Source organism: Perca flavescens, chromosome 15 (assembly GCF_004354835.1).
Source record: "Perca flavescens isolate YP-PL-M2 chromosome 15, PFLA_1.0, whole genome shotgun sequence".
Classification (NCBI taxonomy): Eukaryota; Metazoa; Chordata; class Actinopteri; order Perciformes; family Percidae; genus Perca; species Perca flavescens.
The window spans coordinates 8941041-8965370 of NC_041345.1; the positions used below are offsets into that span (position 1 = coordinate 8941041).

At 36.1% G+C, this 24330-nt stretch overlaps 1 gene segment (V, D, J or C); it reads left to right on the forward strand.

Annotated features, from left to right (window-relative positions):
* The window catches only part of LOC114569119 (immunoglobulin gamma-1 heavy chain-like), an 81877-nt gene that overhangs the window by 54203 nt on the left and 3344 nt on the right, over window positions 1–24330 (forward strand). The window contains 1 exon segment of the C gene segment in view: window positions 22826–22877. Within this exon segment, the coding sequence occupies window positions 22826–22877 (52 nt within the window).

Consider the following 24330-nt stretch of genomic DNA (forward strand, 5'->3'; position numbering starts at 1 on the left):
CATCTTTAATTTTCAATAAATATAATATTAAATGTGGACAGCCACATTATTAAATTAAAGGGAAAATGAATATGAGTGATTGTGATGTGCTTGTGATACACATGGAAAGCTTTTGAGGAATTTGTTTTCATTAAGAGTCATAACACAGGGATCTATGAACATCTAAAATAATAACGCATCAAGTCAACATAACGGAAACATCTGTTAGCAGTTAAGCTCTGTAGGTTTTTCACTTTCTAAACATATAATCTTTGGCGAGTCACTTCCCCCTCTCTCTGCCCGTTTGGGACCACACCTGTGGTAGTGAAACTTGTGGAAACCGTCAGAGCTACAAATAAAGTTCCTCGAAACAAGAGGCCCATCTTTCTTTGAACCTTTGCATATCAGCACGTGTGCAGGCGTGAAGCGGCTAACATGCATACAGCAGAGATATCAAATACACATTTAATAATATTATAAAATCTAATAAGCTCATCAAACAATATAACAGCAAATGCAAGACATGCAGAGTACAGAAATACCAGATACAGTACAAATATATTTGTGTACCTATTTTGTTTAGCTGTATGGTGCACAGTTCAGGGACGTGCACAGACATTTGGAGGGGGTATTGCCCTAAATTTGAAAAAAAGGCAAAGACTTCAAAGATGGAACTGTCTCCAAAAGAAACGTTATCATTTTAAATAAGTTCTATTATGTACCTTAAATTATGAATATTATTGTCCGCAGCATGTATCTTTCTCCTTATCACACTTTATTACTGACATGGCCCTTTTATAGGAACACTCACCATCCTCATTATGTAGCTGTCTGATATGTTGAGTGAAGCTCCGCATGCTCTTCCTCACTGTCTGGTCTGGAGCCTTGTGGTAGGACCTCATCTGAAATAGAATTATTAGAATCAGAATAAAGTAGTTTGCAGTACTTTACTTTTCACTGCTAAAAAACACACTGAGACAACAGAACACTAGTGCAGCCAGTTAACTCTACACCAAATGATTCTGGTTGAGATAACTATTGTTATGATTTGGCACCATAAATTATATATATATATATATATATATATATATATATATATATATATATATATATATAAAGAACAATATAAAGAACAATTAAAACATGACTACAGCTATTACTTTTTTTTGCTTCATCCCCAGTTTCTCAAATGCTCTGTGAATTGGAGCTATTGGGGTTAGCCCCATACATAAAATAATAACTAATTCACAATGCTATGCTCAGCACATATACAATATACCGTGGATTTATTCTTGAATGAAACATTTGTTTTTAATGAGTTATTAGCCTACTCCAACTTAAAGAAAATGCTTTTGATGAAACAGGCCTACTTCACATTAAATAAATAATGTAGGATGGTTGCTTGACATTATCAAATGCTTCACCTGCAGCTGGCCTGCTGACAGTTTTAATCCAGCTCTGCAAAGTTGCAGTTCTTTTAGCTGCTTCCTTAAGCTCTTTCTCGCTCTTCCTCAGTCATCTTCATTGAGAAGGCATGCTTAAGCATACAAAACAACTTGGCTATACATTTATTTAAAAAAATGCTAAGTTTATCACATTAACCAGTTGGGACATTCATTTATTATCTCATAATAAAATAAGCTAAGGTGACTTCTATCAACTGCACCAAGCTGCACATTATTTGAAGCTCAGGTGGATTTTTTTTGTACTATTCACAAGGGCATTTGTCATAATCTCCCTAACTTCCAAAGCTCACATGAAGGCAGTAGGGCTGTCTCTCTCTTTCATATGCGGTGCTCCGTGTGTAATCGGTAATATCACGTGACTGGGGTCAGAGGGCATTGCCGAAAGCAAAATTAATTATCATAAGATTGAATGATATGATGATTTAATTTGATTAAACGTTAATATTGCTGGGCTTATCGTATTGATGCAGCACCGACAAAAAAAAAGAAAAAGAAAAGTGCATTTAGGCTCTTTCTCCAGAGGGGCAGCTTACCCAATCAGGCCAAACGGGCCGTTGCCTGGGCAACAATAGCCTGTACCTGTGCACGTCCCTGGCACAGTTGTTATTTCACATATAGTTTCATATTGGTGTTCTTCTTGATCTAGAACAGGGATCATCAACTACATTTTTTCAAGGGCCAGAATTTTCTAAAGCAGACACTCGGGGCCGGAAGCTCAAATAAAGAAAATAAAATAAATTTATACCTATAACGCCTATTCTTGTTTGAAAGTTCACTTTATCACTGAATTAATGCTTTTTTTTAAAATATATATTAGTGTGAGCAAACTCCTAAAAAACATAGAAACTCCATAATGATAACTGGCTCTTTAACTAGAAAAAGACTTCAGACTAGGAGGCAGTTCACTGAGGAGTGATGGTTAAATTCTGTGATTATGGAAACATTGCTGTAGTAGCGTCCTGATTGGTGGAAAATGCTTGCAGAAAGAAATGGCTGTTGTCAGGTAAACATGTCACAGTCAAAGAGGCTGAAGTGAAAATTTGATGTGGAAAACTAGAACATGGCAGTACACAGCAGAAGGAGCTGGAAGCCTTTGTGTGTCTTGTGTGACGAGTGTGGACTCGTTACTAGTTCATTTCAGTTATTATCCGAGGACCATCTCTCATTGCCTCTGCTTGACTCACTGGGATATTATAAGAGGTGCAGAGTCTACCAGGAACTTGTAGATGGCAAGTAAAATATGATTTGTGATGCTAAATCTCCTCATCGTCCTCACCAGGGACATTTATATTACCCTCAGTAGATTAGGGAGGAATTAGATATTTAGATTAGATTCAACTTTATTGTCATTGTGCAGAGTACAAGTAGCCTACAAAGACAACGAAATGCAGTTTGCGTCCAACCAGAAGTGCAAAAAGAGCAGAAAATTGCAATGTGATATACAAAGTATAGACAGGTATCGACAGGTGGTGCATAGACAGGACAAGAAATATAGTGCCATAACATCAGTTAATACTGATAACCCCAAAATATGATGAATATCTGTTGGTGCTGCTCTTAGTGTTTGAACATCATTCATTTTAATTCATTCTAAAATATAGATATAGATAGACAGCCTTTATTATTAGACTCATGGTCCTTTTAAAAAAAAAACACAATTTAAAAGGACAGTTACAAAAGAACAGACACAAATTAAAAAAGAAAGATATACCAGTAATCCCATACTGGTATCGCACAGCACTGAGCCTCAGGTCAAACAGTTGTAAAATGAAGAAGAAGAAGAAGAATTCAGTTCAACAGTCAACAATTCATTCCTAATGTACATGACTGCCAAATATATCGTTTTTTCCCCTTTGTTATTAGCTGGTTCCTGATTTGTTGCACATGTCAGGTGGTCACTAAAGACAAAATTGAACACTTGAAGTTGTGGTTGTACTTTACCGAAGTGAATCAAGATACAGCAGACTAATGAAAAAAAAAAAAAAAAAAAAAAAAAAACTGTTGCGTTCAAGGGCTGTAATAACATAATGAAACATTTAGAGGAACTGCATATTGCAAAAACATTTAAGCATTTAAGTACATTTTACTGTATCATCTTTAATTGAATTATTTGTTCACTAACATCTATTCTATTGTTATTTATTTTAAACCTTTTTGCTGCTCAAATCAGCTATTTTAACCGCAGTGACTTTTAAGGTTCATACTATCATTTGTGCTTTTGTAAAGATTCAAAAACATAATATATGCAAGGTTACTTTTAAAAGGGTGTGTAATGATCTTCGCACAGTTTGAACTACTAGGGGATGTTATTTGTTGTTTATTTGTCTTGCTTTTTTATTTATTTTTTTAAATCACCTCTGGTGCGGCAATTGATTAATTCAGGAAAAATAATTCAACCTGTGTACTTTATGTCCTTCAGACTCACTAGCAAAAATAAGTCATTTCTTAAAAGTGATTTCAATCTATCACTTGTACTTAAATGTTTTATAATGTCAGCCATAAGACACGTTGGTGCACATGCCAGCTGGTTAATAGAAGGCAGAAAAGTGAGTGAACACTGCCATCTAGCTTTGTGAGGACATGGAAACTATGTCATTGGGAAAACAACCCACTTGTACATGCTGTATCAATGTGCTTATATTATGTAAACATAAATACAAGTACTGAAGAGGGTGGGCTTTTTTGTGTGTGCAATTCTCCTCCCATACAGTATCTCAGACATCCAGTGAAACCGAGAGTAGGATTGTTCATGTTTCACAACAAGGCCCTAAGGCCACTGTGGTAGTGTATTCAAATGTGGCCGTGAGTAGCAGCATTTTCAGAAATGTACAGTAGAAACATTGTCCTCTTTCATACAATAGTAAAATACAGAAAACTCATATAATTCACAATATGCAAGCATTGTAAGTGTTTAGTTTTGCTGAAATGGGCTCAGAGGGTTAGGGTTAGGGTTACCAGTGTTTTTGCAGGCCTACATTAAACGCCTTTACATGTATTTGAATTACACCTGCTGTACATTAATGCAGCAGATGATGACAAGCAACCAAAGCCCTGGACTGACCTCTAGCTGCATTCTGCAGCAAAGGTGCTTTTAAAGGTTGAAAATAATGCTCTGCTGCCATCTACAGGCGTACATGCACCGATGCTTCATCACAGCTATGTGTGGTCACAAGTGCAACAGACTTACACTGGTCCAGCTTTTTTGGAGATATATGTTGGGACAAGGTCTGGCTTCTGCCGCAGAAGTTTTTTCTGATTAATAAAGTCAAAGAGATTTCTTTTAAAATGCTCCATAGGTTTTACCCAACCAACCACTATTTACAGAAGCTCAAAAAGACATGTAAACTGCACATTCTATGGGAATCAAAGAGAAACTCTTGCACATTTATTTTGGTTACGCCCTCATACTAAATTACTTTGAAGTAAACTGTCGATACTTAACTGTTCTTATTTACCCTGAATTCTCCTTGTGTTGGGAAAATATAATTTTTGTTTTCATTAACTATGACACACATCTCACCTCTCAATTTTATTTAATCAACCTGATTTTAATTTTGACAAAATTTTGCATCCATAAGTCCAAATTCCAAAATAAAACACCTATCTTTATAGAGCAGTCCATTCACATTACACACTATATTTCTACTATATCCTGTTGCAGTAATAAGAAGGGTTTTAGAACACACACACTATTTGAACTTTTCAAATGCTTTATGTAAATTGAGCTGTTTTCCTTCCTTTTATTATTGTTTTATTTTTTGTACTGTATGTCGCCTGGTGTACTTTACCTGTTTGTATAGTATACAGTTTTGGCTGTATACTATACTTGTTATGTGCTCAATAAAATAAAATAATAAGTGCAAAAGACTTGAACCATTGAGCCCACAGGGGTCAGTGTAACAATGCTTTTCTACCATGCTTTAAGATGAAGTGTGGAGATTATCTTTAAAAAAGCTTCCTTTTAGTGGTTTTAGTGGTGGATTTGTCTGCGTTCACAAGGTTCAGAAGAGAAATCTAAATCATAAGCTGTAAGTAAACTCACTGGCTGTGTTTATATGCGGAGAATTCTGTTCTTGACCCAACTGAGTCAGCGTATACAGTACAATGTAACAGTTTTAAAATGTAATTGAATTCAATAGAATTGCCCTGCAATAGGATGTTGTTAACCCTGTGACGCTGCCAATTTAACACTGTGGTAACATATGAATATACAGTAAAAGGTTGGCTGCTATATAGTTTACTAAAGCACATAACAACACACCATGAATACAGTATAATAATGTCTTCGCTGACACTGCAGAGAAGCACACATTCACTATGATAACAAAGTTATTGAGTTATTCCTAAAATGAATTAGTCCTGCCATCAAACAATCTGAATTCATAAAAACAGAAAACAAATAGTTACAATAGTTATTACAATCCCACGAATTCTGTTATTATAATATATAATAATTAATTTAAAAAAAATTGCTGTCTTATTGTGTATTGCAGAGAAGGATAGACAGCTACAGTGTGGCACAGGTTTTTGCATTGAAGTATTTCACTGTGCATATTACGGGGGTGGCCACAGTGATTCACACAGTTACAAAAACCTCTCAACAGAGGCTAAAGTTGGTATATACTGTAATTAAATGGTGTATGTACACACTCAGTACAATCCTTGTGGCTTAATTAAAATACAGTCAGCCCAGGTAAACTAACTTTCTGCATATGCAGTACTTTAAAGACTTAATAATTGACTGGGTAGTGTTTTTATATCAGTGATACAGTACTTTACTTTATTTGTCCCTTTCCAGCCTTTGGTAAATATGAATCCTCGTGTGAGAGTTGACATTTTATTTGTTTTGTTATTTGTTTTTGTTTTTTTATACATTTTATTTGTTTTATTTGTTTACATTTTTTATATATATATATATATATATATATATATATATATATATATATATATATATATATTTATATATATATATATATATATATATCTTTTAATTGTCGTCGAAATAAAGATTTCATTCATTCATTCATCTTGTCAGACGCTATTTTCCGTGTTACAGTACTTTCATTTCTCATTCACTTTGAGTGGATGTAATTTGTCCATTGTTACAGTTTTACTGCATAATGTATACAAATAACTATGTATATGTATTTGTTTTATTGTTTTTTATAATAGTGAAGTCCTTTTGGGAATATATACAAAAGTACCTATTCTAAATAAAGAAAAACAAATCGTCAACAATGATCAGGACAGCACTGCTGATTCATTTCACGTTTTAATGTTAACATTAACAAATTAAAAATGAGAAACTGTTAGTTTAAGGTCAAAGCATTTGTGTGTTGTGACAGCCAGTGTATTGGGTGGAGTTTTTGTATGGAGTTATAACACAGTGCACTATTACAACCACAGTGATATGTCATGTGACAAAAACCTCCTTCCAATGAGAAGGAAATGTGGCGCTGATACAGAAAACAAGTAGGTGAGATATGTGTCCAAAAAAACTTTCTTTTGAAAGGCAAAGATGTATAAAGATTGTCAATAATGCGAGCTCACACAAACGGTTGTGCATGAGGTCTTAAAAGTGATAGACTTTTCTTAGAAAATAAACTAACTGCACCAATAGTTAGTGCACTATATCAGGCAGAGGTTTTTGTATGAGTGTGTGACACTGTGTATGGAGTGGCAGCCACAGTGATATGTGGCAATACAAAAACCTGCTGAACTTTCTCACAAAGTCACTGTGCCTCAAGAAAAATAACAGATAAAAAAACGTCCTAATATCATTAAACTCTGAAGAAAAGTGATATTAAATAGGATAATGCAAGGCTAAATTGCTTTTAGGTGGAATTCAATGTTGTTTTTAAGTTTTACACGTTGTATCAGCAAAGACAATATATGTGTTTTTTTATTGTGTTATCATTTTATAATTGTGAAGCCCTTTTTAGGGGAGTATACAACGAGATCAAATAAAGAAAATTAGATAATAAAAAAAAAAACATCATCAGGTGGCCGGGTTGGATCAATTGGTAGAGCAGGCGCACATATATTTAGAGGATTATGCCTCGACGCAGAGGTCCAGGGTTCGACTCAGACCTGTGACGATTTCCTGCATGTCTTCCCCCTCTCTCTCCCCTTTCTGACCTGTCCTGTCCATTAAAGGTGGAAAAAGCCCAAAAAAATAATCTTAAAAGAACATCATCAGGGAACTTCCACACTGCTGTTTCCTTCAACGTTATTCAAACCTTAACATTACTTGTTAAACTAATATGAAAAACAATAAAGTAACAGCATTTGTCACGAGTCACGAGAGCCAGTGTGCAGGGTGGAGTTTTTGTATGGGTTTATAACACAGTGCAATATAGCAACCACAGTGATAAATCCTATGACAAAAACCTCCTTCCACTGAGAACAAAATGCTGTGTATGATGATACAGAAAACAAGGTAGCAGAGACTGCTTTCTGCTGCCTGTATGAGTCCAACAAAACTCTTCTTAGTGTATTCTACACAAAGGGTTGTGTAAGGCCACATGAGCTTAAAAGTGATACAGTTTCCTTAGCACACAGAGGATGATGTAAATATTCAAAAAGTAAAATAGATAAGCCAGCAATAATTTGGTTTTAAAGGGCAAACTTGAAAATGAAATGGATCAAAAGAGAACATTTTTAAAAAGAAAAAAGAAAAAAAAAAAAGGTATTGCATTCTCTGCAGACCACAACAATCTGGTGCAACCAAGGCAGGACACAACAGTATAAAATAGCAAAAATAAAACCATCAAGTAAGAAGACATCTGTGTTGGCAATTCTTTGTTATTTTATTACAAAATACTGACCACGCACCATACTGGCGAGACTGTTCTCCCCGAAAAACACCAAAATCGTTCGTTCAGCACCTTCTAGGGGCCATAGTACTTATGAAGGGGACAAAGCAGAAAGTAAGGTGACAAAGTATAAAACGTGTTTCATGCTTCATGCGGTCAGTGCGGTCCAGCCGGTGATGTGGATACCAATTTTCCGCAGCTGCTGCCTGGGCGACTATTCCCAGAGAGTCTGATTGGCAAGAAGTGCACCTCCAAGAATTTGTAACAACACGGACTGCAGACTGCATTGCAATTATGGTCTACAGAAGAGAAGAAGTCCATTCTTGGAGCCACTCTGACCACATTCAGTATTCACAAGCTAGACGGTTTGCGGCGAGCATGCGTGCCATCCACACCGCTCCCAAAACAAACACAAGACTTTCAACCTGGAGACCGGGGTTCATGTCCTGTTTGAAAATAAAAGTAAACAGCGATTTTTATTTTATTTTTTTTCACAATTTGCATCACATGCGTAACTGGAAGTCAAGTAACGTTAAACTTTAACCAAAACCACAATCTTTTTTCTAAACTTAACTAAGTAGTTTTGTTGCCTAAACATAACCCAAGTAGTTGTTGTGCCTAAACCTAACCAAACTGTGAATGTTTCACAACATTAACGTTTGTGAAACGCAACCAATATTTTGTCTGGTTTAAATATGAAGGCGGAAAACGCTCCTGTGGGTCGTGGAAGCAATAAGCGACCTACATCGTGGCCTGGATTGGAGGACTTGTTGATATCAGCAAAGGTTTTTGTATGAGTATGTTCCACTGTGTATTGGGGAGCTGGCCACAGTGATATATGGCAATACAAAAACCTGCCCTGTGTCAGGACAACATGAGCTTAAAGGTGATAGAGTTTCCTTAACACAGAGGATCATGTAAATATTCACTTTCATTTAGTTAAGTAAAATAAAACAAAACAGAAATGATAAGGTTTCAAAGGGTAAAAAGGTAGGCTTTAAATGTCAAATAATGGTCATACATTTAAAATCCAATAAGTTAAATTAAATAATTAAATTGTTAAAATAACTACTATTGCTACCCATATATTGTTTGGCCCGTGACTTTAAATCTACTTCTAAGACACAGAAACAAAACTATGAGAACGCTTTAACATTATAGGTCACCCAAACTTTGGATGAAATGCCTGAAAATATACACTGGAATAGTTTGGTTTATTCAAATTACACACACACACACACACACACACATACACACACACACACACACACACATGATTAGATATTTACATTAGGCTACTTAAAGTAACATAATAGGTGTGTTGTGATAGCCAGTGTGCAGGGTGGAGTTTTTGTATGGAGTTATATCACAGTGTAGAATATAGCGGCTACCACAGCGATACATCCTATGACAAAAACCTCCTTCCACTGAGAAAGAAATGATGCTGATACAGAACACAAATCAGAAGGTGAGACTGTTTTCTGCTGCCTGTATGCTCTTCTTAGGAAAAGGAAAGATGTTTAAAGACGGTCAATAATGTGTTCCTACACAGAGTTGTGTCAGGATATCGTGAGCTTAAAAGGAATACACTTTCCTTAACACAGGGGTTCATGTACATTTTCACAAAGTATAAGAAAAATCAGCAATAATTATGTTAAAAGAAAAATAATAATAAATAATACAAAGCAAAAGTGGAATGTTTTTTTCATGATTTCATAGTTTTACTGGAAAACAAATTACTGAAATATAGTAAATAGTTCTGTTGAGTACAAAGAGTACAAAATACTGACCACGCTCAATATCAGGCAAAGGTTTTTGCATGAGTATGTGGCATTGTGTACCTGGGTGGTGGCCATAGTAATGTGTGGTAGTACAAAAACCTGTCCTGAACTGAGGCACTAAGTCACTGTGCCTCAAGAAAGAGAGGATACAGTCCCAAAACCGAGACATTTTACACATTTATTAGAAGAAAAGTCATATTTAATGGGGTAGTGGAAGGGTAGATTACATAAATGTGGAATTGGAATGTGGTATTTTTTTCAGTTTTAGTCTACCACTAATTGCTACACATACTGTACTGTATATTGTTTTGGCAAATTACTTTAAATCTACTTCTACACTAAGACACATACAGTGTAAATTAAATATGACAAATATGACTTTGTGTTAGGTCATACAACTTTTGGATGATATTCCTGAAAAGATATACTGGGTATGAAGTATCAACCTTGCCAGAGCCTATTGATCAGGTTTGATTCTACAGTAGTTTTGTTTCTCATTCAAATTAGGTAGATGTCATTTGTCCATGATTCTACTGCACAAAGTAGCTCAATAACAATAGTCTATTTATATGTGTTTATTTAATTGTATAAGTATGATAATTGTGAAGCCCTTTCACTAGAGTGTACAACATAACTACCCAAAAATAAATACATTTTAAAAACCATCATCAGGGAACTTTTGCACTTCAGAATCTGTTCTCTTAACAGCTTGTTAAACTAATATGAGAAACACAGTTAAAGCAACAGCATTTCTGTGTGTCCAACAAAACTCTTCTTAGGAAAAGCAAAGACGTTTAAAGACGGTCAATAATGTGTTCCTACACAGAGTTGTGTCAGGATATTGTGAGCTTAAAAGGAATACACTTTTCTTAACACAGGGGTTCATGTACATTTTCACAAAGTATATAAGAAAAATCAGCAATAATTAAGTTAAAAGAAATAAATAATAATAATACAAAGCAAAAGTTGAATGTTTTTTTCATGATTTCATAGTTTTACTGGATAAAAATGTACTGAAATATAGTACATAGTTCTGCTGAGTACAAAGAGTACAAAATACTGACCACGCTCGATATCCAGGTTTTTGTATGAGTATGTGGCATTGTGTACCTGGGTGGTGGCCACAGTGATGTGTGGTAGTACAAAAACCTGTCCTGAACTGAGGCACTAAGTCACTGTGCCTCAAGAAAGAGAGGATACAGTCCCAAAACCGAGACATTTTACACATTTATTAGAAGAAAAGTCATATTTAATGGGGTAGTGGAAGGGTAGATGACACTTATGTGGAATTGGAATGTGGTATTCTTTCAGTTTTAGTCTACCACTAATTGCTACACATACTGTACTGTATATTGTTTTGGCAAATTACTTTAAATCTACTTCTACACTAAGACACATACAGTGTAAATTAAATATGACAAATATGATTTTGTGTTAGGTCACACAATTTTTGGATGATATTCCTGAAAAGATATACTGGGTATGAAGTATCAACCTTGCCAGAGCCTATTGATCAGGTTTGATTCTACAGTAGTTTTGTTTCTCATTCAAATTAGGTAGATGCCATTTGTCCATGATTCTACTGCACAAAGTAGCTCAATAACAATAGTCTATTTATATGTTTTTATTTAATTGTATAAGTATGATAATTGTGAAGCCCTTTCACTAGAGTGTACAACATAACCCCCCAAAAATAAATACATTTTAAAAACCATCATCAGGGAACTTTTGCACTTCAGAATCTGTTCTCTTAACAGCTTGTTAAACTAATATGAGAAACACAGTTAAAGCAACAGCATTTCTGTGTGTCCAACAAAACTCTTCTTAGGAAAAGCAAAGACGTTTAAAGACGGTCAATAATGTGTTCCTACACAGAGTTGTGTCAGGATATTGTGAGCTTAAAAGGAATACACTTTTCTTAACACAGGGGTTCATGTACATTTTCACAAAGTATATAAGAAAAATCAGCAATAATTAAGTTAAAAGAAATAAATAATAATAATACAAAGCAAAAGTTGAATGTTTTTTTCATGATTTCATAGTTTTATTGGATAAAAATGTACTGAAATATAGTACATAGTTCTGCTGAGTACAAAGAGTACAAAATACTGACCACGCTCGATATCCAGGTTTTTGTATGAGTATGTGGCATTGTGTACCTGGGGTGGTGGCCACAGTGATGTGTGGTAGTACAAAAACCTGTCCTGAACTGAGGCACTAAGTCACTGTGCCTCAAGAAAGAGAGGATACAGTCCCAAAACCGAGACATTTTACACATTTATTAGAAGAAAAGTCATATTTAATGGGGTAGTGGAAGGGTAGATGACATTTTTGTGGAATTAGAATGTGGTATTTTTTCAGTTTTAGTCTACCACTAATTGCTACACATACTGTACTGTATATTGTTTTGGCAAATGACTTTAAATCTACTTCTACACTAAGACACATACAGTGTAAATTAAATATGACAAATATGACTTTGTGTTAGGTCACACAACTTTTGGATGATATTCCTGAAAAGATATACTGGGTATGAAGTATCAACCTTGCCAGAGCCTATTGATCAGGTTTGATTCTACAGTAGTTTTGTTTCTCATTCAAATTAGGTAGATGCCATTTGTCCATGATTCTACTGCACAAAGTAGCTGAATAACAATAGGCTATTTATATGTGTTTGTTTAAAAGTATGATAGTTGTGAAGCCCTTTCACTAGTGTGTACAACATAACCCCAAAAAAGTAAAATATATTTTAAAAAACATCATCAGGGAACTTTTGAATTTCTGATTCTGTTCTCTTAACATAGCTTGTTAAACTAATATGAGAAACACAGTTCAAGCAACAGCATTTCTGTGCTGTGACAGCCAATCTGGAGTTTTTGTATGGAGTTATGTCACAGTGCTGATGGCAGCTATGGCAGCACAGTGATACATCTTATGACAAAAACCTTTCACTAAGAATGAAATGTGTATGATCCTGATACAGAAAACAAGTCAGAAGGTGAGACTACTTTCTGCTGCTTGTTTGTGTCCAACAAAACTCTTCTTAGGAAAAGCAAAGATCTTTAAAGACTGATGAATAGTTGTTCTGATATTATGCACTTTAAAGTGTTTCTTTAACACAGAGAGGACAATGTAAATATTCTCAAAGTAAAAAAAGAAGAAGCAATAATTAGATTCCAAAGGGTAAACTTGAAAAGGACAAAAGTGTAATGTCCTTTTATGATTTTATAGTCTTACTGTAAAAAGGTGCTGAAAGACTCCTGCTGAGTGCAAAGAGTACAAAATACTGACCACACACCATATCAGGCAAAGGTTTTTGTATGAGTTTGTGGCACTGTGTATAGCGGGTGGTCACAGTGATATATGGTAATACAAAAACCTGTCCTGAGCACGCACCATATCAGGCAAATGTTTTTGTATAAGTTTGTGGCACTGTGTGTGGCTGTGTAAGATATTTCATTAAGTGCATTATGTTCCAAATGTTTATCAAATGTTTATCAGGAACACTTTGCTCCAGTAATTCTGAAAACGTCTTATCGTACACTTGCCAGACAAGAGGAGGGAGCGAGGACATACCAGGATACAGGAGATTTTATTGTTACACGAAAAATTTTCTACAGTGGCCACAGCGATATGTGGTAATACAAAAACCTGTCCTGAGCACCATATCAGGCAACGGTTGGGAATCAACATAATCATTATGATTCATTGCCTGGGGACCATGAACGTCTGTAGAACCCCCCCCCTACCCATGGTGGAAAGACCGATCGAATTACGCACCAACTTTGCCATCCCTACCGCTAGAATGGCTAAACATCACCAAAGTGTAAAACAATTTGATTTTCAAAGAAATAATTATTGTTTAAGGTGTACAATTGAAATCAAAATGGAGAAAAAGTAGAATGCTGTGTCATGATTGAGCCCCTGCTGAGTATTCACTGTTAAAAAAACTAGCAATGCACTATATCAAGACAAGGTTTTTGTACGGGTAAGTGTCACTGTGTATGGGGCTCCCACAGTGATATATGGTGCTACAAAAACTGGCCCTGTGTCAGGACATCACAAGCTTAAAGGTGATACAGTTTCCTAAACAGAGGATGATGTGAATATTCACTTTCATTAAGTAAAATAAAACAAAACAGAAATGATAAGGTTTCAAGGGGTAAAAAGGTATGCTTTAAATGTGTGATAATGGTCATACATTTGAAATCCAACGTATCCAAGCAATAGTAGTTATTTTGATACTTAATTATCAAAATAACTTCTATTGCTACCCATATATGTTTTGGCCCATGACTTTAAATCTACTTCTAAGACACAGAAAGTGCAAAACTATGAGAACCCCTTAACATTATAGGTCACCCACATTTTGGATGATATGCCTCAAAAGATACACTGGAATAGTTTTGTTTCTTATTCAAATTAGGTAGATGCCATTTGTATGGGTCAATCACAATTTGTGTTTGTTTAATTGTGTTATTATCATAATTTTCAATATGACCAAATTAAATTAATGATTTAATAAATTAATAAATTAATAAATTAATAAATTAATAAATTAATAAATTAATAAATTAATAAAAATAAATCATCAGGGCACAAAAGATAGATTATAAAGACCGTTGTGTTTTTGTATACAGGCGGCCGCCGTCTTGGGAGCTACTGTCTTTCTAAACTATATTTTTAATTTTAAAAATGTGTCTGTACACTTACAATGTTCTCAATGCTTCGGTTAACATTCAGGGATCCTCATTATGCTACCGTTGAAGTATGGTTATATTGTGAGCCTTTTTAGTAGTATAAATAGCAATTTGTTTTTACTTTCCCTGTGCCCCAAATATTAGCAATGTAAGCTAATCAGCGGTCCGTGCTAGCTTGTTTCAAGCTACAAACACATTCGATTAGCATAAAATCAGACAGACAGAGTGGGTACACATCTGTTATTAATCCCTAGGTGCGTTTTGCGGAATTGTCCTTTAACATTGCTTGTTAAACTAACATAAGAAACACAGTTAAAGCAACAGCATTTCTGTACCACGACAGCCAATGTGGAGTTTTTGTATGGAGGTATGTCACAGTGCTCGATATAGTAGCAGCTATGGCAGCACAGTGATACATCCTATGACAAAAACCTTTCACTAAGAAGGAAATGTGTATGATCCTGATACAGAAAACAAGTCAGAAGGTGAGACTACTTTCTGCTGCTAGTATGTGTCCAACAAAACTCTTCTTAGGAAAAGCAAATATCTTTAAAGACTGACGATATGTGTTCTTGTTTGGATATTATGGGCTTAAAAGTGATAGTTTCTTTACCACAAAGAGGATAATGTAAATATTTTCAAAGGAAGAAAAATAAGCAATAATTAGGTTTTAAAGAGTAAATTTGAAAAGAATAAAAGTCTAATGTCTTTTTATGATTTTATAGTTTTACTGTAAAAAGGTCCTGAAATATAGCAAATACTCCTGCTGAGTACAAAGAGTACAAAATACTGACCATGCACCATATCAGGCAAAGGTTTTTGTATGAGTTTGTGGCACTGTGTATGACGGGTGGTCACAGTGATATATGGTAATACAAAAACCTGTCCTGAGCACGCACCATATCAGGCAACGATTGGGAACCAACATAATCATTTTGATTCATCGCCTGGGGACCATGAATGTCTGTAGAAATTTCCCCCCCTCACCCATGTTGAGACATTTCAGCCTGGACAAAAGTGGTGGACAGACCGACTGACTGACAGACCAACTTTACCATCCCTACCGCTAGAATGGCTAAACATCACCAAAGTGTAAAAAAAAAAAATAGATTTTAAAAAACAGAATAATTATGGTTTAAGGTGTACAATTGATATCAAAATGGAGAAAAAAATGCAATGCTGTGTCATGATTGAGCCCCTGCTGAGTACGCACAGTTCAAAAAACTAGCAATGCACTATATCAAGACAAGGTTTTTGTACGAGTAAGTGTCACTGTGTATGGGGGCAACCACAGTGATATATGGTGATACAAAAACCTGCCCTGAACTGATCTAAAGCACAAAGTCACTGTGTCTCAAGAAAAGAGAAGATCAGAACATTTTATACATATAATAAGTAACTCTAAGGTGATATACAATTGAATTGTGGAAGGGTAAATTGCATCTATGTAGAATCTTTTTCTTTCACCCTGAAAACAAACATGGTAACACCTCAGGAAGGCAATTTCACTTGCTTTGTATGAGCAAAGATAATATATTTCACATACTGACAAACAAACATAAAAAGACATTTGTGACAAATACAGTTATTTTGATGTCAGGTTAATTAAAGTATGTTTTAAATTTGAGTTAACGGTTGCATATAAAAGGATCCAATAAGTATTTAATTATCACATGAACTACTATTTGCTACCCAAAATTTGAAAGTACTTCTACACTAACACAGTATTAAACTCAAACTCACTACAGTTAGGCCTAAACTTAAGTTAGAGATACTATCAAAAGAGAAATGAAAATGTCTGTACGTTTTGGACTTGTGGTAATCAACATCCTCGCTGGTGGTTCATATTTATGTAACACAGAGGAAACAATCTTCACCACAACAGGTGCTTCCGCATCCAGTTAACAAACGGAAACTTTAGACTGAGAGCCAAAGGCTCAGACACCAGCACTGATAATATGTGATAATACATTACATAAAAGAAGGTCAGAGAAACTGGATATGTATGCTTTTTCTTTTTACATAAGAATTACATTTATTTTACAAAATAATTAATAAATAAGATATCATTTGTTTATACCACAGTACAGTCGGAACAAGTACCACTGAGTAATACAAATTTAAAATGAGTATGAGGATTCCTGTTGATTATCAATCTGAAAAAGAAGAGCTTGAATGTAACACATAAAATGTAAAATGAATTAGACTAGGACATAGACATAGTGACTATGTCAAATCATTCATTCAAAAATGTATTCTGAACACTAGAGTTTTGAAATGAATAGGTGGGTTAGCAACAACAGTTCAAGCTACATAGCCCAACCTTTGTAGAAATCTATTAAAATAATATCACAGGAAAAAATTATTTTAGGATTTCAATACTAAATGTAAATTAAATATAATTATAACTTAGTTATACTAACTTATAAGTTAGTATAAACTAGACCAGCATCGCATCATCAAGCGCCAATTGTCAAGGCGGCAGCCCCTTTCAGAAGAAAGAATGGCGCTGTCATATACCAGTCCCTCCAGAAAAACGCGATTGCATAATTCAATGCATAATCAGCCAAAGTCCACATATTTATGCGGGGGGGTGCATTTTTTCAAATACGCCGCACTTTCGCCGCATAAATTGCCACACAAAATATGCGGGGCTTGCATGATTTCATAATCCCCGCATTTTCATTGCAAAAAAGTCACATATATTTTAGCAGAAAGTAAAAAAAAAATTTGAGTTTACTTCACACAAGAGCAGTCATTTCCCCTTGTTGTCATGGGAACATTATGAAGTGACGTAATTACGCGATGTGAACATCATCATAAAGCAGGGTGTTGGGGGGAATCACTTTTTTTTTTCTCTTTTTCATCAAACCACAGTTTTTGCAAGTTCCCACAATTTTTGCAAGTTCCCGCAATTTCATCGCATAAAATTACATAAATATCCCGCATAATCCATCGCATTTTTTAAGAAAACGTGCCGCATAATCAAGGATTTTTGCCCGCAACAATCCCAAAAAAAAGTCCGCATTTTCTGGAAGGACTGACATATGGAGAGAAGCCCAAAAGTTGTGTAGTGGGTTGACTAAGGTTTTCACTGCAATTTGAGCACCTAAAATACGTGACTATTCACCGTCAGGGTGGTAAATCGTTAAATAATGCTGATACGTACTACTGATGGACAGCTAGCTTGAGGCTGCATGTAGCAGCATCAGACTGTCTCCAGCTAAATCTCAGCCTAGTCTACATTACATTACATGTCATTTAGCTGACGCTTCTATCCGAAGCGACTTACAATTGCTATATATAAATATCAGAGGGCGCACGCCTCTGGAGAAACTAGGGATTAATCCTCTTGCTCAGGGACACATTGGTTGATGTATCACAGTGGGAATCTTTTTTTTAGCCTGATGTCTGTTACCTTCCGTTTTGTTTGTGTTGGAATTTTAAATGCCGGTTGATTTATGATGACTCTGGTTAACTGCTCCTCAGATCTCTGCAGGGTAAATCCAGACTATCTGTCCAATCTGAGTTTTCTGTTGCACGACTAAAACGATTTTGGAACATACACATGTTCCACCAAAACAAGTTCCTTCCCGAGGCTACTGTGCAGCTGCACCGTGGCTCGGCCGGGTGCTTAGCGACGATGGCGGTTGTGATTGGTCTAAAGAAATGCAAATAAACTAGAGGACGTTTTTTTTCCATCCTAGAATGCTGTGTGGACTGGCCAGAGCCTTCTACGCAGCGCTGTGGAGGAAGGTCTGGCAAAGCAAGACTATTGGGGTCACTGAAGAGGCATTGTAGCAGACTGATTAACCTAAATGTATGTTCAGTTAAGGTTTCAAATTAATTATTAGACATTTCTATAAAGCAAAAGTTTGTTTAACAAGAAATTAATGCATACACACTTGTCAAAATTATTATCCAAACACACATCAAATTGCACGGACATCCATAGACCAAATCATGTGACATTGCACTAACAAAAAACTCACTTCCGGTTGACAAATGGCAGTTGACCTGAATTGCGGAGATATGGGAAATCAGCAAATTTGTTTATTTCTGTTGTCATTTTCAGTAACATTTAACGATATATATCCATGTTAAACTCGGCCATATAGTCAAAGCCACAAGTAGTAGGGGATTTGAAGCCTGGAATGACACACTGTAGTCACTGTAGTCCAAACATTACTGTAAGGGCACACTATTGATATCTTTCTTTGTATTTTTGTAGTATGTGTGCGTAGATGTCATATGTCATACGTCTGTGTGCCTATGTGTATGTATGTTGTGTATAAGCTATTGGACACCTTAATTTCCTTCGGGATAAATAAAGTATCTCTATCTCTATCTATCTATCAACTCAGGTAAAGATGAAGCTCAGCGCAAATTCTTTCAGGAAGACGTCATTAACCCAATCACTACTCATTCTTGAATCAAATCAGCTGTTTAGATGTGATGTTTTCAGTTAAACCAATCAGACTTGGCCACAAAATTCAAGGGCCAATCACAGCCTTACAACTCTGCTTTAAATCTGTTCTCTCCTTGTGCTGTCAGCTGTCGTTTCAGGCAAAGCGCTCGACCCTCCTCCTCCTCCTCCCCTGCCGCCTCCGGTCATCGTGTTTCTCCCGGCTGACCACTTCGTCGCCTTCGGTCCGGTCTCTGGTCTCTTTCTCTGCCGCCGCCAGTGTCTAGACTCCATCGGGGGGTTATGTTCCTGTTCTCTACCCCTTTAAAAATATCATTAATTTGATGGAGTCTAATCTCCAAAAGACTTTGTACATTTTATATTACAGTTGTACAATAAATATTTTTGCATATCTGCAAACGAAGTCTCTCCTGATTGAATGAATCTTGACAACTTTTTCCAGCTTTTCCAGCATAATCTCTTTTTATGGGACCACGCTTGGGACCCATAACACCTACAATATTTCATAATTGCTGTTGGCGGCTGGCATTGTAGGCACTAGTGCAGGCCCACTCATTTTCAATCCTAACCTGATGTTAACCCATTCCCCTGCTGCTGGAAGAAGAAAAGTAGTAAAAACTTTGACCTGCTGGATGAAAAGTTAGGGGATCACCAGTCAATAGAATTCACCCTGAGGTTAAAAACAAATATCTGTACCAAATTTAATGGAAATCCATGCAAGTGAGACATTTCACTCAAAACCACAAATATCATCTCTAAAGTCAGGGGATCACCAAATTCAGTTAAATTGATCGTCTGAGTGTCTGTACAAATTTGAATGAAAATCCATTTAAGGGTTGACAAGATATTTCAGGACCAATTGGTGGACCAACCGAACAACAGACCAATTCAATTCAATTCAATTTTATTTATAGTATCAAATCATAACAGGAGTTATCTCGAGACACTTTACAGATAGAGGAGGTCTAGACCACACTCTATAAATTCCAAAACCCCAACAATTACAGTAATTCCCTCAAGAGCAAGCATTAGCAGTGGCTGTTGCGACAGTGGCGAGGAAAAACTCCCTTTTAGGAAGAAACCTCGGCAGACCCAGACTCTTGGTAGGCGGTGTCTGACGGGGCCGGTTGGGGGTGTGATGAACAGTGGCGATAATAGTCACATTAAAGATAATGGAACAGTGACCTTGAAGGTCATCGTGGAAGTTCATGTCATAGCAGGGCACATCGTGTCATACTGAGTAGTGCAGTCTCCTATACCGGATCCTGACTACTCTGTGCGTATGAACATCACAGCAGGGCGTTGCGGGATGTGACGTGGCGCTGTAGAGCACGGGTGGATGCGGCAGACACAGCAGGACGCAGCCGGACGTGGCCGGGAATTTGCAGAGAATCGCAGAGCATAGCTCTGCGAAGAAGAAACATAAAGACTCCGGGGAGTAAACTCCCCAGAGCTAGGTTAGTAACAAGCATTTCTGGGACAGGATGCATACAAAAGGAAACAAGTGAAAACAGAGATGAGAGTGCAGCTCAGTGTGTCATAGGAAGGAAGGAACTTCCCCGGCAGTCTAGAATTATAATAGCATAACTAAGACCATCATTGCTATCCATTGAAACATGCCGTTAGTATGGCTAAAACCAAACCTGATATCACGTTTGCAATCAGCCTGACATGCTCCTGGATATCTAGGTTTGTGATGAAGCGTGGTCCTGCGTAAGTAGAACGTGAAGGCAAGCAGAGCTCCGTTTTAGGCTCGGTTTTCTTTTGTTTTGGTCATTTCTACAAGACTTTCTAAAGCAGGCTAATTTGGACAATGGAATAACTCATTGCTTTTTTCCTAAATGCGGGTATGGCTTCGGCAATGATGAGACTCATTCTTTAGTGCTTCAGGGTTTACACATCGCAAAAGCAGCCTTCTGTTTTTCTTTGGGAAACAGAAATGTGACCCTTGAACTAAAATCTGGAGTGTCCTGGTTATTCTCTGCTTGTATGCTTGTGTTTGAAAAATGCAGTGATGATAGTACGTTGACCCCTAGAATAAATACTATAATTGATAGTTACTTAGCTGCTCTTTATGAAGATACTGACTTTCTTTAAGGAGATTTTGTTTGATTCCAATTTATTCCATTTATTTATTTCCATCTATGATCATGCATCGATGCAATTTATCATTACACGCCTAATTATTGTGTTTTTTTCTGTTCAGATACACTGATCACACACATTTGATTAGTTTCTCTGTTTCTGCTGCCATATAACCGCATAGAAAAGCTTTAGAAAAGTGAGTCGATGGTCTCACACTAACAACCCATGCAGGAATTACTATTTGCCTTTAGGTTATTGGTTCAAATTTAACAGCAAATTGACAGCACTCCTCATTAATGTTATTGGCATAGCCTCAAATTTTTTGTTGTACTTAATTCTGAGGAAATATTGGCACAGGTATGTTCAATTTAGTCAGTATTTAAGTTTAAAGGAAGTAAATACAAACAGCAAAATTGTATTATGACATTGATTCAAATACATTTTTCTCTCAAATATTTACCGTTATTCTGTGAATACAACTGTTGGAACCTGCTGATGCCTCCTAGACATGTCACATCACAAATGGCACATCTTTGTTTAGCTCTGACTGTTGAGTAAAGGTGTTTACTTTTAAATTCTGAAATGTATGGCTGACTGCATTAGGCCTAGCTATGAAAGAACCAGTGAACACTTCTGATGAATAAACGTTTATCTGTGTTTTAAGCCCCCAATGTCTCCTTCCAGGCAGCGCTGGAAGGCACTAGGATTAGGCAATGGTTAGGGTTAGGGTTAGGGTTAGGGTTAGGGTTAGGTGCTTTGAAGTCAATGGTTGCAGCGAGAGATGTTGGGGTCTGAAAAAACACCATTGAGCTGAATAAACCTACGGTATATCAACCTTAATAGTAATTTGTCTGAATCAAGTCCATGCTGCAGGAACATGGGGCTGACAGGAGGGTCTGATAAAGAGGAAGTGTTCACTAACCGTTGGCAAACGCACTTCATTTTATATAACCCAGACCACAGGAAATGACTATCTCAAGGGAAGTGGTTATTAAATGGTACAGTGGGAATTGGTTTGTCAATGAAACATGTATTCTTTTCTTAGTTTAACATTTGTAGTATTTGTATTAGAAGCAGATTGTAATATATCACTGTGATAGCTACTTTGACTACTGGGGGAAAGGGACACAAGTCACAGTAACTTCTGGTGAGTAATAATCAAATATATTTTAAGCTAAGACAACTCCAATAATTTTCTTGTTTATTATTAAATGTTTGCTGATTTTAACTGCACTTAAACTAGGATGTTCTCTGCAGCAAAAGCATCGGGGTAAATGTTAGGTATATACAGTAGTTTACTGATTAAGTACAATCAATTATAAGGTGAAAGAAGCTGTAAAACATTTTTGCACTAAAGAGCTATTGAAACCTATCACTGTGACCACTACTTTGACTACTGGGGAAAAGGAACAATGGTGACCGTCACATCAGGTAAAAGAAGCTTTATTTGTCTTCATATTGAAAATGTAATAATTACACCGTTTAAAAATAGGATACTTAGACCTCAGTGGCATCAACGGCATCATTAAGGTGCTTGTTTTTGTATGTTGAATGTGTTGCCATATTACACTGTGACGGTGCTTTTGATTACTGGGGGAAAGGCACAATGGTTACAGTAACATCAGGTAAGCCATGTTTCTTTTTCTTTCTCTAATGTATACATTTTGATTAAAAAACAGGATTGATAATTTTTAAGAAGTCCAGTTTTGACACCACACAGTTCATTTATTTCTGGAATACTGTGCGTTGAATGTGTTGTAATCAGTAGATTCAATATAAATGTTGGTGTTGAAAAACAAATCATGTTTGGTTCCATCTTCGGAATCTGTATTTGCAAAAGTCATGGAAAATATGTCCGAGGGTAGATTGTCATACGATGGAAAGTGTAGATATCTGGGGAACAGGTTTTTGTATGCAGTGCTTAATAATGTATTGAACTGTGACTACGCTTTTGACTACTGGGGGAAAGGCACCATGGTTACCGTCACCTCAGGTATGTAATCCTAATAAATCTGATTAGAGATTGAAATTCTTAATTGCATTACCAAAAAACAGCCAAAGGTATTTTGTAGCCTGACAAAGAATGTGTAAAAAGTTTGAACCTGTTTAGCTCAGCTGGAACGCAAGACTATCACCGGGTGTATATTTTAGTTTGATTGTAACTGTTGTGCCAGAACCAAACTTCATGAATTGGATGTAATGGGATATTAACAGTAACGGGTTTTTGTGAGAAGTGTGAATTGACACTCTTAACTGTGATAACTGGGCTTTCGACTACTGGGGAAAAGGCACTATGGTAACAGTGTCATCAGGTAAGATTTGTACCATTTAAAATCTACAATAGGGTATGTTTCAGACTGCAAAATATCATGTTTAAGTTCTCAACATGTCAAGTCTCACTTCAAAAGTTAAGCGTTCTATTATTTTAAAAAATCAGTATGTATGGTAAAAAGTCAAACAGCAATATTCTTACTATGACTTAATGGTGGATAATTATGGCTAGTGTATTTTACGGTTATTTAAGTGAATTTTATAACATAATGGGATTAATTATATATGAAGGCAGATATTTTGCCCTTAGCATTAGATGTAGTCTTTTTATACTAACAGCTAAGTAGATTCAGCACTGTGCTACTACGCTGCTTTTGACTACTGGGGAAAAGGCACTATGGTAACAGTGTCATCAGGTAAGATTTGTACCATTTAAAATCTACAATAGGGTATGTTTCAGACTGCAAAATATCATGTTTAAGTTCTCAACATGTCAAGTCTCACTTCAAAAGTTAAGCGTTTTATTATAAAAAAAAAAATCTGTATGTACGGTAAAAAGTCAAACAGCAATATTCTTACTATGACATAATGGTGGATAATTATGGCTAGTGTATTTTACGGTTATTTAAGTGGATTTTGTAACATTGCGGGATTAATTATATATGAAGGCAGATATTTTGCCCTCATCATTAGATGTAGTCTTTTTATACTAACAGCTAAGTAGATTCAGCACTGTGCTACTACGAGGCTTTTGACTACTGGGGAAAGGGTACAACGGTAACTGTTTCATCTGGTAAGAATACTCAT